Source organism: Coturnix japonica, chromosome 2, assembly GCF_054131305.1.
Source record: "Coturnix japonica strain WE chromosome 2, WE-NBRP24, whole genome shotgun sequence".
NCBI classification, from domain to species: Eukaryota; Metazoa; Chordata; class Aves; order Galliformes; family Phasianidae; genus Coturnix; species Coturnix japonica.
Window position 1 is genome coordinate 10,221,712 of NC_140664.1, and position 16,898 is coordinate 10,238,609.

The window sequence follows — 16,898 nt, forward strand, 5'->3', positions numbered from 1 at the left end:
GACAGAGTGTGTCAGAGGGGATGAGTCCCTGCCAGCTCTCCTGGAGCTGCTGGGTGAGGCTGTGCCTCCTTAGGGCCCAACTCTGCTGCACAAAGAGCAGAGTATGAAAAGGTTTGCTTTTGGAGCTTGCATTGCCCCCATATCACTGCAGCAGGACACCAAGGATAGATGTTCCCAGATGTATTTTCACAGGTGGTAGTTTTTAAGAAGAAAAGTTAGAGTTGCTGATCTAGTTTGATGCTAGTAAAATTTTAGAGGCAATTACAGGTTTTTTTTTACTGGTGATGTTCTTGTTTGTTTGTTTAATTATTAATTTCTATCTAGTACAGATAGATAGGCTGCCCAGAGCAGCTGTGTGTATCCCATCCCTGAAGGTGCTCAAGACCAGGTTGGATGGGGCCCTGGGCAGCCTGAGCTGCTGGTGGGCAGCCAGTCCATGGCAAGGGCTGGGTGAGCTTTGAGGTCTCTTCCAACCCAAATTCTGTGATTCTATGAATCTATACAATCAGATCACACGGACACCTTCTCATTACCCAGCTGTGCTTACCCATCAATAACATGAGACTGCATACAATGGCTGCTACCAGAGATCCAGTCTTGCCTCCACTCCACAACTCCCACCTTTGCTCACGCGTCACCTTCCCCACACTCTGCTATGAAGCATGTGGTGGGGACACAAGAAGTGAGGTGAGGTGGCACACTTCTGTGGACAGCAGCGTTGGAAAGTGGTGGGACTTCTGATACAGAGAAACACAGTGAGACAGCAGGGAAGGAGAGCAGGAAAGACCACTGGAAGAAAGTACTGTTGAGTTTAATGTTTTGTCCCTCATTTCTTTCTTTTTAATTTCCGAGGCAGGATGTAGGGCAGAGCAGAAACCAGGGGGACAGAAGCCTGTCACTGAGCCAGCGCCACAGCAGTGCTGACAGTATCTAGGTCAGAATGCAGCGATTCTCCGTGGATGACGGACGGCTGCAGAGCTGAAGGCCAGCACTGGCAGAGGCAAGCGCTCCTTTTCCATCCAAAGGGCACAGAATCCCTTCTCATCCATCCAACATCACTGGGAGGGGGTCCCATGCTGTAGCCACCAGAGCTGAACTAATGCCCATCAATGATCACTGCTCCACAGAGCTGAGAAATCAGCGTTGCCATGGGATTCAGATGCAATAAGCCAAAGGATCTGGATATTAACCAAGTGCCCAGCTACCAAGTCCCTAAAAACAAAACTTATGCTGAATCTCTCCTCTAAGAATGTCACACTTCTCTTTCTCTCACAGGAGAACAAAGTCAATGTTACCCCATATCATTCTTGCATTTTGAATATCTGCACTTCTAAGTTTGTTTGGCTCCAGGCAAGCTTGTGCACTCAAACATTTGTGTGCTTTTTCCAAACACCTTCATTGGCCTAATGAAAGATTATGCCTCAACCAACAACTGTACTGTCCTCAATGAGGTACAGCTTTGGAAGCCAGCCCACCAACCATTCACAGACCATATATCACAATGATGACCGTGAACCTTCTCCTTCCTGCTTCTGTGCCTCAGCCCACTGGGACCGGATCGTGAAAGGATCAGTGCTTTCCCTATACGTCATCCCCGAGCATCGTTAAGACTGGCAGCTGTCTCTCAAGATTTGTGCTAAGCCCTGGGTCTTCCTCAGAGACAGATTCATGCAGCCATGGCTTTCAATGTCAGAATAGACCACAAGATCACCCTGCCTGGTAGCACAGGTCATCAGTTTCACAGGGTTCACGCCAACTCATGCTTTGTCCTTCAAACAGATGACAGACCCCTCTTGATTTGACTGCTGCAGAAGATGGAAGATCTGTATCGTCCCAGTACTGACAGAAGTTCATAAGGTCATTCATGAGGTTTATTCCCAGTTACTGAAAGCACTAGGGGAATTTTCCTGTTTGTCTTGATTCCTGGCAGAAGACAACATCTAATTTTGTGCTCCTGACCTACCTAAAATGTTAAACTGTGATGCCCACCAGCTAACCAGCCCGCCTTCCCAGCAAGGGCTTACTGTGTATGAAGTGCCCTGTCATCTGGGATTTGGAGTGGCAATACTAAGAAAAGGAGGGCGTCAAAAGAAACCTTCACACTTCTGGACTGCTCTGCAGAGCTGGGGAAAGAGGGCTGCTATTAACAAGTATTGGGGGGCAGGAACTGTCTTTTATTTGTATTTTGGGTAATAGCTAACACATTACAGGCATTAATCTAATAATATTCACGCCGTCTGATACAGGATGCTTTGTCTGAACTACTCAGCCTAACACAGATCATCGCTTTGTTTCTGCCATAGTAGAACTTACCAGAACAGCATTTTTTACTAGGAATATTTCTGCCTAAATCCTGCATGTTCTGATGCTGGGTAACTTCCTCTTCCAACTGGCACTGAACAAAGGCCTGGAGTATAAACCACGTGCTTTAGTGAGCCCATAGTGCTTGCTGGCTGTAGGTGGGCACACACAGAGGTGCAGCAGCTGACCAGCAACCCGGACCTCATGCAGATCTCAGCTCTTTCCCTCACTCACATCAATGCCCTCATGATGCAGTGCTGCTGTTTGGTTCAGTACAGAGATGGTTGTGCAAAGTCTCATTGACGAGAACAGAGGCAGTTTTTGAAGATTATGTAGTGCACATTTTATTAATAAATCCTTATTGGTGGCCCTGATTAGTAGAAAAGACATGGCTTCCGCACCTTTTCAGATTGCAGATGTGATGCACCAAAACATTCCCTTTCTGTTCTCAGCTCTGCAATCTGGATATTCTCAATCAGAGCTGACAGAACACCAGGTGAAGGAAGGGCGTCTGCCATCTGCGTGTTTTGTGCCCACCAAAGCTGCTCTCATCTACCTCCTGAGAAGACAGAATAAAAAACTATTTTGTGGTCCAGACATCCCGGTGGAGTGGGGAGCACTGCACCACACACGGGAAAACTGGTACAAAATGTTGCTAATCAAACACCTGGAAAGAAACAAAGGGGAGAAAGGACAAAACTGCCATCAGCCACTATTTTGACTGTTGAATCTGGACTATTCATAGTAACACACCAAGTGTATCCATCCTATTGCAGTAACGAGTGACAGCCGACTACTCAACAATTAGGTTTTCCTTCTCCACCTCCAAAATTAAGGTCATAACCTCTTCTATTTACTTTTGGGATGTGGTAAATTAGAGCTTTGGCTTCATTGCAAAAATTAATTAAAGGAGTCACACAATGGTACCATTCACTGCTGCTCTCGTCCCTCCCCGCAGTATGTCCTCATGTCAGTTCTCTTTGGTTTCAGTCCCAAATTCCAGTACGTGCTAGCCTGAATGTATTATTTGGGTAAGTAGGCCGATTTTTCTTGTTGTCTATTGCCTTTGCTTCACTGGGAGAGCTCCTCTTGTTTCTGATTCCTCTGTTTCTTTTTTGAAGACAGCAAATGCTGGCAGCACTCAGCCCAATCTTACCTACCCAGATGCTTTTGCCTGTAGATTATGCAGCAGAACCGGACTCATAGGGAAACATTCACCTTGAGATTTCACTGACATCCCAGGTGTCTGGTTCTGTAAAAGAGGATTCACGTTCAAGTTGTTTCCATCAGAAGTTCAAAAAATAGGCACAGCTAAATAGGAAGGAAAAGAAAAGATTGGATAGTTTTGTGGAGCTGGCAGCCTGCCCACTAAAACGTGTTCTGTTGGGTTGGTCATTTCTTTTTCTTTCAGAAGCATTTCTTTGTGAATGTAATGCTTGTTTGCAAAGCTGGATTTATGGACTGGCAAAATAATAGTTCTCCTTTATAGGAGAAAGTGTTGCATAACGTTTCATATGACCACGTCCCGAGGTGGTTCAGCGTGCTGTGAGCACCGATAAACACGGACAGCAGAGAGTTCAGGAATACTGACCTACTGAAACACGTGGCTTGCTGTGTTTCAAGCCACAAATATCTCTCTAAGCCACATTTGATATCCAGTCTAAAGGCTAAAGCATAAGGGGGAATGGCTGACAAAGGTGTGGGCTAATGCAGATGCAGGAGGTACAATACAGCAGGTGACTTTGGCATTTCTACACCGTTCTACTGAAGTCAAAGCTGATGCTGCTAAGAAGAAAGGCAGACAAACTGCAAAAAAATGACACCTATTATAGGCCTGATTTCTTCAGTGTGCTTAATATAAACATATATATATATATATATATAACTCATTGCTCGTCTTCGTGAGCGCACTGAGGACATTTAATCGAAACACCCAGAGACAGTTGTGGCACGGTCTGTTTTTTCCTATTTGTTGGGGAGGAGAGAAGAAGACTGATGTTAGTCCTTCAGAAATAAGTGTCTCATCCCCACTGTGCTCTGGATGAACTACATCCCATGTTGGACACTGAAAACATTCTGGTTTTTTTTTGTGGGATGTTTTTTTTTTTCCCCGGTGAAAAGCTCACAGCTGAAAATGAGCCTGCATTGATATTTTGCTGCAGAGTTGTTGCCTGTAGGTAGGATGGAGCTGTTCTGTGCAAATCAATCCGGGCAAAGCAATAGCAGCTGCTATTTTGCCAGCAAGCAGAAATGCTCGCAGAGGTACCCACACTACACTACTGCTGCTCGATGATTTAAAAACAATTTGGAATGTAAAGATAATCTGAATAAAGTTAGAGAAACAAAACGTTATATCTCATGTTTTGAAACCAGAGATCATGGACACCTGCTCCTCAACTCCTTAGCCACATGTATGAGCAGTGACTAACAAACCCTTTTTGGAGTGATACAGATTTCTCACCTGTGATAGGGAGGGTTTATTAATGCCTATTTGTAATGCCACAGGGATGGCATGCTCACATGGACTCCACCGGGTTTCCTCCATTTTCCCTCAATTCTTTTTCCCATCCTGCTAGCTGTGTTGCCTGCCATCTTCCTTTTCCACTGCAGCAGGCACTACGAAGGGACCTAATCTGCTCATACAAAGTAGAACAGGATGGGACCCAGTGAGCACCTGAGGGCTGAAGGAAATCATGCCAGGGACTCAGCCCTGTGGAGGCAGTTGGGCTCATTTTCCTGAATCGATAAAGAGGAAAAATACCATCGTCCTTCAAAACAGAAATCACTACCAGGAAGCCTCCAACAGGGACAGAATACCTGCTCCACACAAAAAGTATACGCTTGTTTTTCAAGCTTATGAACGTATTTGAGGAAGGCTTCAGGACGAAAGATGATGTGGAAAAATAACGGAGTATTATACTATTAATTTGCATTAATTTCTTAGAGAGATAATTCAATTAAGTATTTCAGCCTTTAGCAACCAGTTTTTTTTTTTAAATCCTATCTCTTTTTGAACTGTCAACCACTTGAAGGAGCAGCCCTTGATTCTTTCTTGATTGTATGCAAGATGAGGCAATTTTTCCTTGGGGAATGACATTAGCTAAATTAGGAACACTGTAATTTAAAGGTGATTAAGAACCTTTTGTGATTGTTGTTCTACGACTTCAATCTGATAACGCTGAAGCGCATGTGTAATCTAGTTTTCTACAGGGCTGCTCACGTTTAAGAACAAGTGGGCTTAAATCTTTGTAAGAACAGGACTTAAATGTTCCTGTGCTGTTAATAGATTTTAAGGTTGACATCTGCTGGGGGTTGCCAGAAAGGAGGAACTCAGCTTTTCCACTGTCAAGAAGCGGTGCTGGCGTTTGCCCATGCAACAGGATATTGTACAGAATGTCATCACTTGGAAATGAAACCATCCCCTATAACAAGGGCTCCCGAGTACAGAAACAGCCTTTGACCGTAATGAAGTTTTGCAAATAATGCTTGCCGGAAGTGATTTGCTATAAATCAGTCAAGCAGATCCCAGGAATAAGAAGACAGATGGTGACCTGACCGTACTGCAACATCACCACACCTCTTCTTACCCGCACTTTAAACAAGCACTTGGGCTCATGTCCCTAATGATAAATGGTCCCTCTCACAGCTGGCTGAAGCTGAATTGCCATCTTGTGGAAAATTTTGTCGTTCAAAGTGGCTAAAGGAAGAATAAAGTTTAAAGCCTGAATCTTCCTTTACTGCTGAAGGGAAGTTTCAGTCATCAAGACATTATCCTGATGGTTTTAAACCACCTTCTCCTGCTTTATTTTCCAGCTGTTCTGCTGTGAACAGAAATGTGAATATACAAAACTCACACAATCACTGAGCGATATGCACACGATGAAAGTAAGATCTGAAATGAAGGCAATAAGACAATGAAAGGAAGAAATAGAATTCTTCTATTGGTGATGCTCCAGTTCATTTCTTGTCCTGTGTAGGTACAGTCTGCTGAAATCCTGATGGTTCCTTTGTAGCCAGTACATTCTGACAGACCCCTGCACTGGTTTGCTCTCCACACTACAGTGATGTCCTGGGCAGCAGTTTGAGTTACAGTGGTTTATCAAAGCTCTTGTCATAATTTTTCCCTTGCAAGCTTGCAAGGGAAAAATAATTCCCTCACATCATGTGCCAGATTTTCTTCTTACAATTTATTGAAGCTTGAAATGCTCGCTTCATTTTTCTCTTGCATACCTGCTTGCTGTTTCATCACTCTATGAAGATTTGTTGCTGAGCACAGAGCAGCCAACATTGATTTATTAACTGCAGCACTAATGCACTCCTGGAGAAACAACCTTTTCTTTACAGAAGGGGATTTCTCTCCATCCGATCCCATAAGCACTGTGAGTTCTGCAGCCTCTCAGCCCTTTGCATTGGAAATTCTGTCTGCTGTTTTTCATCATTGCTAAAAGTTAACACACAGGTTGCAATCCGTCCCGTGCATCTATCTAAATCCAGGCTGAAGTGAAGCAAAACCTGATGGTTGCTCTCAGGCAAGGATTAAATAGGTAATATGTAATAATAATAGTAATTGATGAATAGTTTTAATATCTTTTTAATTGCAGTACTCAAAGTGGTAAATTTCCACCTCCGTTACTGGCTGTGCATATACCTGCATGTATATGCAGAGATAAAAATAACACAGACACCTAAAGATCACAGTCATAGGATCACAGAATGGCTTGGGTCGGAAGGGGCCTCAAAACCCACCCAGCCTCAAACCCTGTTGTGGGCAGGGCTGCCCCCCACCAGACCAGGCAGCGCAGGGCCCCATCCAACACCTGGCCCTGAGGGCCTCCAGGGATGGGGCATCACAGCTTCTTGTGGGTCCCTTCCACCTTGGGATAACCCATGATTGTATGATTAATTTCAGAGCTCACAAGGTGCAGGACTCTAGGTATATAATTTTATGCCTCCAGTTGTATTAATTAAAGCACACCCACCCATGTTTGCAGGCCCTGAGCTGCTGTGTGTCTATAGAGAATCTTAACCTCATTGTTACCTAGAGATGCAGCACTGAGCATTTCCATCGCTGAGGATGTTCAGCTGCCATTTGGGATGGGCCAGCGCAGGGACAGGAGTTGGACTCTCCTTATGTGTCCCTTATGCCATGCTATGATCCTATGGGTCATATCCTGCCCATGTAGGCCGAGGTGTGAGGCCCGCTTGGCATTTAACAACACCGTGACTTAGTGCATTGGCACCACGTACCAGCAGTAAGCCGCTCCTTCCCGCCGGAGCCGCCCGCGTCACACGGGGCACAACCCGGCGGCAGCGGGACTCGAACCCGCGGTTCGTGCAGGTCGTTCCGAGCTGTGACGCAGCGGGGCGGGGTCGGGCTGCGGAGCGGAGCAGGAGGAGGAGGAGGGTCGGGCGGATCCGGGCGGGCGCTGTGGAGCGGGCGGGCAGCGGCTGGGGCTGCAGCGGCTCTGGGTGCAGCGTTGTCCCCGTGCTGCGCTGCGGGCTGTGGGGCGCAGCACGCCGTGCCGTCCTTCCCATCCATAACCGATACATCGGTGCTTTTTATCCTTCCGGGCGCCTCCTCCGGTCGCACAGCGATGGGCTGCGGTGCTGCCCCGGGGCGGGAGGGCAGCGCGGAGCGGGGCCGCACGGAGCAACACAGCGGGGCCGTGCGCTGCGTGTAGCGCCTTCCGCGCTCCGTCCTGCTTTTTTTCTTTATTTTTTCCTTTTTCCTCCCATTACCTTTACATTGTAGAGGTACCGTTTTGAGGCGGAGAGGAGCTGAGGTTTTTTTTGCCCGTTGTCCCCGTGTGTGGCGGTGAGGTGGGAGCGGGCTCTGGTTTCTCCGTAGCCCAGCAGCGGAGCCGCAGCACCGGGCGCGTCCTCCCGTCTGCCGGGCGAGGAAAATGGAGGCGGTGATCGAGAAGGAATGTAGCGCGCTCGGGGGGCTCTTCCAGACCATCATCAGCGACATGAAGGTAAGGGCCGGGCTGCCAGGTGAGCCCCGGGGAAGCGCACGGCAGCGGGGAGCTGCGCGGGGCTCGGGCTCCTGCCTCCTCCATCCCGCTGTTTATCGGCAGCATTTGCCGAACATGTCAGTTTTAGGTTTTTTTTCCCTTCTATGTGTTTTTCTCTTTCCCTCCTGCAGCTTCTTTTCGTTCTTTCTCATGTTATTTGTGGTGCTGTCGCCCCCAGAATGAAGGCAGCGAGGCGGGTTGCCAGCGCTGGGTGGGGCTGGGAGGGCACGGAGGGATTCCCATCAGCGCAATGTAAGGGATCCTCAGCCCGGAGATGCTCCCAAGTTCCCGTGGCTTTAACGCCTCTCGGTGTCCGCCGTGCTGTTATTGACGGCAATCGGAGCGTGGCTCGTGCTGGAGGGGACCACACAGAGCACCTATATCCAACTCCCCGTGCACGCACACGGGGGCTGACGGCTGCTCTCTCGGCCCCCCCAGCCGTACGCAGACATTGCCACCGAAGGGTCCCTGGGTGAACGGCTCCGAATTGACGGCTGGCATTTGTGCAGGGTTCCCTTCTGCCTTTTGCTGCTGGATGTGAATAGCGTGGCAGCAAACCCCGTACTGCAGAATATTGCAGCGTTCCCCCAGACAAGGGCGGGCTGCTTGTTCGCCTCCAGGCCCGTCTGCAAAGGACACGAGATGTGCAGAACCAGAGGGATAGTGCTTGAATGGGTGCAGGGCATCCTTACCCCACTGCTAGGCGAGGGCTGCTCCGTGACGGAGCCTTGGCACGGGTGAATGGCTTGCAATGTATTTCAGGGGAGAAGCTGCTTGTGCTTTTTGGCATGTGTTGATGCGGGCTTTCCTCGGAGCAGATCCTGGAGCTGGTTCATGAACGCGTGGCTCGTAGGGAGCTGCTGAATTGCGGGGCGGAGGAGGAGGAGGTGTGCGTGCGTGTGACAAGACAATGCAGCAGTTGTGCCGCCCTGCTGCTCCATGGCAGCTCCGCTTGGACGGCAATCCGCAAACCCCACCCTGGGATGGGGACAGTCACAAATGCGGGCTGTGCTGGGGTGGGCTCTGCAGGGGACGTGGGAGCTGTGTGTTCCGACCTCCGGCCTGAGGCGCGGTGTTCTCTCCCTACTTTCCACTTGGGTTTTTCACGCTCTGAAGCAAACAGGCATTGGCTGTGTCGGTTTGTTTTCTGCATGCACTGTTACTTGCGTGCATGGGAATGAGAGCTGCTTCTGGGAAGCGTGTTGACAGGAGCTGTATGGAGATGGGCACAGGTGTGAATTTTGCTTCTAATCCGCCGTAGCAGTGGAACCTGTTTGGTGAACTGGGAGTTACTGAGGAGGGAGGGTTGGGAAAATCCTAGTGGGGTGGTTGGTGCGCTTAGAGAAGCTGGGTCGAGCAAACGGTTTGTACCTGTGCTTCAACTGGGTGAGGAGCTGCAGGGCTCAGTGTGAACTGTGCAGAGAATCGTGATGGTGATAGCAAAAATAGCATCTATTTTTGACAGCAAAGCAGAACCTCGCAGTAGTAAAGTGGGAATTAGCATGTGAAGTGCTGCTTCATGCAGTCGGGCTGTGTGGGAAGGCTGCTGGCAGAGCCTTGGAGTTGTTGCGTGGGGGTCTGCCCACGCACTATCTATGCACTATCTGTGCCTATTGCTCTTTATAGGCAGAGATCAAGGCCCCAAATGCCCTGCAGTGCTGAGGGATTTGCTGCAGCATCCGCCTTTTCTTAACTAAATAATGTGCAGGTTCTTGTTATCGTGTGTATTGCTCTGCCTTCATCTTCGCTGTGAAGACGGCGGGGTTAATCACCACCGCGCTGAGAGCGCTCTGAAGTTGTGCCAGTGGCTGCAGAGCGGGGCTTGCACCGAGGTGATGAGCACGTGGGGCCGATGGACTGACTCTGGGTTTTTGCCTTTGTTCAGGGGAAATGGTTTTAAGTTAAAAGAGGGAAGATTTAGGTTGGATGTCAGGGGGAAGTTCTTCACTAGGAGAGTGGTTAGGCCCTGGAACAGGCTGCCCAGGGAGGTTGTGGATGCCCCGTCCTTGGAGGTGTTCAAGACCACGTTGGACGGGGCCCTGGGCAACCTGATCTAGTAAAGGTGTATGTTTGGTGGCCCTGCCAGGCAGGGGGGTTGGAACTACATGATCCTTGAGGTCCCTTCCAACCCGGGTCATTCTGTGATTCTGTGTGATTCACACTGATAGTGAGTGAGCTCCATCAGGTGTGCACGGGGTTAATTCCCAGCTCTCCCTGATGTCAGCGAGGTTTACAGGAACGGGAAGTGTAATCCTGAGTGGTGTGGTAGTAATATTAAGTTAAACGGAACAAATAAACGGAACGAATAAAACAAGTATAACAAATACTATAAACATCTCATGTGGCATTTTAATGCCCATAGGATGGGTTGGAAGGTGTCTCAGAGCCCACCAGCTCCAACCTCTGCCATGGGCTTGTTGCCCCCACCAGCTCAGGCTGCCCCGGCTCCATCCTATCTAACCTAATGTCTGCAGCTTCAGTATTGTAACACAGGGAGTCCACGTTTTACATACAAAATGAGGGTCATATTTGTTGGGTATTATATGTGGTAATGGAGTGGGTTGTAGAAGGTCTACAGTGGGAATTGTACTCAGCCATTGTGTTTGAGAACTGGGTTCTTGCGTTTCAAGGTCAGATGAAAGAATACTAAAATGGGAAAATCCTGCCCATCCCACCCCTAAGTTTTTTGTCCATTTTCCCAGCCTTGGCGTGTCCCGTGTTGCAACACTGAGTATGTGGCGCTTGGACTTTGTCATGCTGTTATGTATGATCTCTTTCAAAGTGATGGAAGTTTATAAAAGAGAAAATAAAGCCCGCGTGTCCCCTCAGAGGAGCAGTTCTGTGTGCAGCATTCAAGTGCTGTGCCGTTTCTCTTTGAGCACAACATACTTTCTGGGGCTCCCCGTGGGAAGAGACCATTTGATCTGAATGGTTTGTAACTCATTTCTGGCAGCTGAGAAATGAGGCGGCGTAATGTGCAGCTAATCTCAATATTTCTTGTATCGCAAAGCAAATCTCTGCAGATAATTTCTGGGAGGGCCTGTTGTGTTTGGGGCTTCAAAAGGTGTTGTCTTCTCGTGCAGAGAGCCGTTCTCTTTAATTCTGCTTTTCGTTATGAGTCCTAATGTTATGTTTCTTTTAATCACAGTGCTCTCTCTTAATGGGAAAAGGAGAACAAGAAAAGACTGAAATCAGCAGTGTTTATGGCCTACTGCTTGATGTTTCTTTTCCTTTCACATGTTCTTCGTTTGTCATCTCTCTGTTGCCAGCAGGTGTTATGGTAGGCAGGGCTTGCATTGCCCAGCACCACGGGGTGGGCATGGGGGGCAAGGATGGACTGATACTGATTGTCCATCACTTCAGTTATATTGAGAGGGAGAGTGTACTGAGTTCTGTGGTTCTGGTGAGGCCCAGACACCTCCCCGTGTGTGCTGGGAGTGCAGCTGTGAGGAGAACTGTAAACTGTGAACAAAACAAGAAGGTTCCAGAGGAATAGTAAGATTTTAGAGCATTTCAGATATCTTTTTTTCGAGTGTATGTGTCTTAGTTGTGATCTCTAAGCTGCAACCTGAATGAAAACAGCATTTTGCTTTAGGCAGCAACTTCTACTTTAATGCTGTAGAGGAAGTGACCCACCCTCAGTGGAACTCTGGCATGGGAAGGCAGCATCCCTTTGCCTTCAGCCAAAGCTCCTGCCCTTGTTTTCCACTAGAGGAGAAAGAAGTGAGCATATGGGCATGAGAAATATTTATGTGTGGTTGTTTTTTTTTGCAGCCTCTTATCTGCGATTAGGATGCGACTGGTGAGAAGCAGCATTTTAATCTTGCTTTTTGTGGAAGATGGAGCCGGGGGTGGTCACGTCGAGGATTAAGAACCATTTGTTAAGTAGGCATGATTTGCTTGTGAGGGATGGATGGCGTTGTGCTGCTCACATCAATAGTATAAACCGAGTCAATAAATATTTGCTGGAGCAGATAGAAGGGCTGAGGCCTGTGACAAGTGCAGCTGTGGGCCCTCTGCATCCATGTCAGTCCGAGGGGCAGCCTGTGTGTATGGGGGGTCGCAAAGCTGCTGCCATTGATGCGGAGTGATTTGACAGCGCTGCAGCTGTGCTGTGTTTGAAGCCCGGTCTCTGTGCGGAGCTGAGGAATGTTCAGTTCAATGCCTTTAAGGTCTGGTTTCAGTCCAGCTGTTGGGGATGGTATGTGCCATGTGCAGGTGGCTCTGTTCTACATCTGCCACATGTGCTTTGTGGCAATGGCACATCCCTGGCACTTTAGAGCAGCTTAATTCTATTCCAAACTAAGAAAATGGATGTCTCTCTTTCGTGATGTGAGTTAATTTCCCTTCTACGCAGCTCCAGCTTTTTCCTCCCATTTTCTTGTTCTTAGAGGTTCCACCAGCACGGCACATTGTCCCGAGCCCGTCACGCTGATTTTGTACCATTCACACCGATTTCCTGCCCCGCTGTCTTCCTCACCATTCTGCAGCAGCTGCAGCTCCTTTCTGTAGACATTTCTATGGGGGGAGGCAGTGGTGTGGAGGGATGGCTGTTAGAATGCTGCTGCAGGACAGTGCTGCTGCACGCCTGCTCCAAGGCTGGGGCTCAGACAGCGTGGCATAGCTGGGAACATACTTGCAAAGCATTTATTATTGTTAGGGACACATTCTTGGTCTGCCTGTGTGAGTGCTAACAATTCGTACTGCTGCCAAGCATTCGCTACGTGAACGTGTCCGACGTGGGCTGGTTCTGGGGCATACTGAGGGCAGGGATTTTTAGTGTCTTTTAGAAGTAGTACTTTTGGAGCTGTTGACATGCCAAGGGTTGTGTGATAGAGGTTGCCATGCTGGAAGCATGGAAGGACTTGTGCAGTGCTGCGTGAAACGCAATTGACAGAACAAATGTTGGAGAACAAGAAGTGTATAATTACAGACTCAGCACTGGTTAATACATAACCAAAGGTGAGAGCTGGGAGAGTTTGCTGCCTCCTTCCTCAGTTTCATGCGTGTTGCATTGTAAAAAAAGTACACTACCTTCCTTCCATTTTTCTGCGCTGTGTTTTTCAAGGTATAGAAGTTGGTGCAGTTGGCAGAGTGTTTCTGTGAACCTGTAATTAGCATATTCTGCTCGTTAGCTTCTGAGATACATCTTTGGCTTTCACGGTCTACGCATGTGTAACCTTGAAGATGGGCAGAAGGTGCTCAGTGACAGAGAGCACAGAATCGCAGAATTATCAAGGTTGGAAAAGACCTAGAAGATCTTCTAGTCCAACCATTACCAAATGGTTGGTAATTGGAGAGCAGGGTGGGATCTGTAGCTGAAGAAGAGTGTTGGTCGGCTTCAGAGCACATGAAGGTGGGTGGGTGCTGGGGGGCATTTGTCTCTTCAAGTGTTGGTTTTCCAGCTCCAAATGATGTTTGCCTTGGTGCTGTAGGGTGCTGAGTGCTGCCCCATTCACTGCTATCTCTGCTGACCTTTAAGGACGGTAATTGAGTTCTTCCTGCTGAGCTGTGAGGTTGCCTGACTGCTGAGATGTTTGCAAGGACAGGAGACAAAATGTCTGGTAGCCTTGTGGTTAGACCATGGCAGTTCTCATCTTCAAAGTGCTCTGGAAGCGTGTGATTTAGCTCCCAAAGAATGGCTTCCATTTCACAGGAAGGCTGCAGGTTCCATGACTGCTGCTCCTTTCCCTTAGGACAAGAAGCAATTGAGTGCATGTGGAGCCCCGAGTTGAGGGGATGTTTTCATAAGCTTCTTGTGTGTAACACATATTGCTGCGCACATCTGCACCACACACACCATTTATCTTCGTTGCTGCTGTTTCCCCCGTGATAGCCCAGTGTTTGCAGGCAGAACAGATGACTTCTACAAATGAGTGATCAGCTCTCAACACAAGTTGAATTCTTCTGTAACTGAAATTAAGAGCTGTCTGTTTCTTAGTGGCGAGGTATGACTGGAGCATCTTACCCACAGGGATAGAAATAGACAGCGAAGAATCTGGTGATGTCTAGTGAAGCTCTTCATGAGCTCTGTGTTTTCTTGCAGTTCTAGTCAGTGAACACAGGTGCACAAACAGCATTTAGGAAATCGCCTTGGATGTTTTAAGGAGTTCTCTTGCAGGAACAAATCTGTGAACTCCGATTCTGTTGATGTGCACAGTGCTAGCAACAAGCGTGTACCTAGAGAAATCCAGTTCATGGTATAAAAAGGTTCACTCAGTTCAGATGCATATCAGTATCTGTTGCCAGAGAACTGATGCTTCTTAGGTCCTGGAGATTGTTTTCATTGCTGGTGTGATGGCCATTGTGCTGAGACTGAGCAGTGTGTGCCCAGAAATGAGGGTTTCTCCTGCTCCATGGGTGAGTTGAGAAGAGGTGATAAAAGCCCATCCATGATGGTGTTACCAGCGCAGGGCTGTTGGCTCTGCTGTGAGATTGTCCTATGTAGGCATTAACTTAATGCCTCTTGATGTTTTAATTACCTTAGTTTTTTACCAGCTGAAATATTGTGGGGTTAGAAAATAGCTGCCCAGTATGCACAGTGGCTGCGTAATGATTCAGTGGATGAAAGGCAGTATTGATGAGTCTCCGAGGAGAGATCTGCTATTCAGGCTCACAAACTTGTTCAGACCTGCAGGGGAGAGCGTGGAACTAAATGCTTCCTCTGGAAGACTACTTGATGCCTGGCTTTCTTAATGCAGCATGGGATAAAAGGTTCTTCTCTAGAAGCTGTGGCTGTTTGGTTGTTTTTTCCCTGCTCTTGTGAATAACTTCCTGTGTTTAGAGAGGGAGAGACCATATGTTTATGTATGATATATTTTCTCACTGTGAGTATAACGTTTTTATTTGCTAATAACTCTATTCTATTTAAATCCAGTCTAACTTGGATTTAAACTCCGATGTGTTTGCTTTGGAGCTGGGTTTCTTCATCTTACAAACTGTGCAAGTGGCTGCAGGTGGACTGAATTTGTTGTGGTCCTTATAGACATAGTGAAGGAGCACACAAGAAGTGAGCCAGGATGTGATGCTGCAGTCTGGGGGGATGAGTTTGCAGGGGTCCTCACAGTGCTCCAGAGCAAAGTCAAACCACGGGCAATGGTGTCCATTTAAATATGGGCTGCTGGGGTGCAGGTTTTGTCGTAATACAAATTAAAGGCTCTAGAGCTCTAGCAATAGTTGTACCTGACTTGAGTTCCCTGAACAAGTGGCAGAGATAATGGAAATGGAGGCACGGAGACAAGACTTTTATTTTAATTGTCCCTGCTTTCAGTTCCTGGAGGGTAGTTACAGGTTAAATGATTGTAATCTGATCTTTGACATGCTTTTACTTTCACTTGCATGTGCTATAACCTCTCAGACACCACGTTTGTACCTGTATCCTCCCTTCCTCCAGTCAGTAATGCACTTGTTTGCCTTGCGTTATGAAATCTGTGAAGTTCATGCCATCTGCTGTTGCTGACATTCCATTCCTGGCCCAGCAGCGCTCTGCGCACATCAAGAGCTTCCCTTGCTGCTAGAATTTCTCCTGTGTGTGGCAATGTCTTCAGCTTAGAAAGACGGAAGGGACTTCCCAGACTTGTAGCGCCCCTTTTTTTTTGACTTCTTTCATGGGAAAGAGTCGTTGAGAACTTCATGTGAGGTGCTGTTAAGTCTCATCTCACCTGCTTCGTGCAAGAGCTTCTGGAATTTATTAGACTATGCAGTCTTATCTGTCTGACTTGGCTGGACGTGTGAGTTGTGCAAAGAAATGCGGTAGCACTGGGTAATGCTTTGTAACCTTTGCACTCGTGCTTGTCCAAGCTGCCTCTTCTACGGATGACTATTAATTCTTTCAGAAGAGAGGGAAAGCTTCCAGTGCCAGATGTTCTATGGATGGGAAGCTGATTGTCAGCCGCTGCATCTTTCTACATGTCGAGACATCTGTGGCCAAAAGCCTTTTTTCAGATTGTCATTGTTTTCCTGCACCTTTCCACTCCAGTTTTTCCTGTTTTTCATGTTGAAGGATCCCTGGACAAATGATAGCTCCTATGTGCAAACCATGCTTAATTATGCAGGCCATATTTTGAACATAACATCTGTGACTGCGTGCTATCTAGCACACTAACATCTCTCTCTGTTACTTGAAGGTAGTGTAGTGAGTAACACTGATGTGAAACATCTGTAGTAATTCTTGCAATTCTGATATCTGATAAAACTATATAGTAAATCCCTCGCTCTAGGCATCGTTTACTTTGGAGGCTGGGAGATCTGGTGCAATAGCAAAGTTGGAGCTTTTGTTCCAGAGGTAGACGTGTGGCATCTGGATGTGTTACTGGGGTATGAAGCTGGGTAACAGCGCTGTGTGTTTGGGACTCAGCCTCCTGGCAGGTCGTGGCTGAATTATTATATTGAGGTGGAGAAGGCCAGACTCTTGTAGTTTGATCAGTGCTTTCTTGTCCTCCTTATTGAAGTCTGCAGAGAGTCGTTCTGTACTCTTCTGGAAGGCACACAGCTCTTGCTTTGATAACCTGTGAGATAAAACCAGGGCATTGCCCGCCAGTTCCCTTTCTCTCCTACCTTTTTAGCTGGAACAGCCAAAATTAG

General features: G+C 47.6%; 1 protein-coding gene and 1 long non-coding RNA gene across 23 annotated transcripts in view; both read left to right on the forward strand.

Annotated features, from left to right (window-relative positions):
* Positions 1–3,224, forward strand: part of LOC107310531 (uncharacterized) — a 41,723-nt gene extending 38,499 nt beyond the window's left edge. The window contains exon 3 of the long non-coding RNA XR_014943293.1: positions 857–3,224. This is a non-coding gene — a long non-coding RNA (uncharacterized LOC107310531). The remainder of the gene's footprint in view (positions 1–856) is intronic.
* Positions 3,225–7,712: 4,488 nt separating this feature from the next.
* The window catches only part of MTSS1 (MTSS I-BAR domain containing 1), a 112,232-nt gene continuing 103,046 nt past the window's right edge, over positions 7,713–16,898 (forward strand). For 20 of the 22 annotated variants that reach the window (XM_015856246.3, XM_085539323.1, XM_085539317.1 and 17 more), the window contains exon 1: positions 7,713–8,276. In XM_015856246.3, the coding sequence (XP_015711732.1) occupies positions 8,205–8,276 (72 nt within the window). In that variant the 5' untranslated portion in view covers positions 7,713–8,204. Of the gene's footprint in view, positions 8,277–8,963; positions 9,548–16,898 lie in introns of those variants that run through there. The other 2 variants (XM_085539325.1, XM_085539330.1) reach the window with 1 other exon arrangement.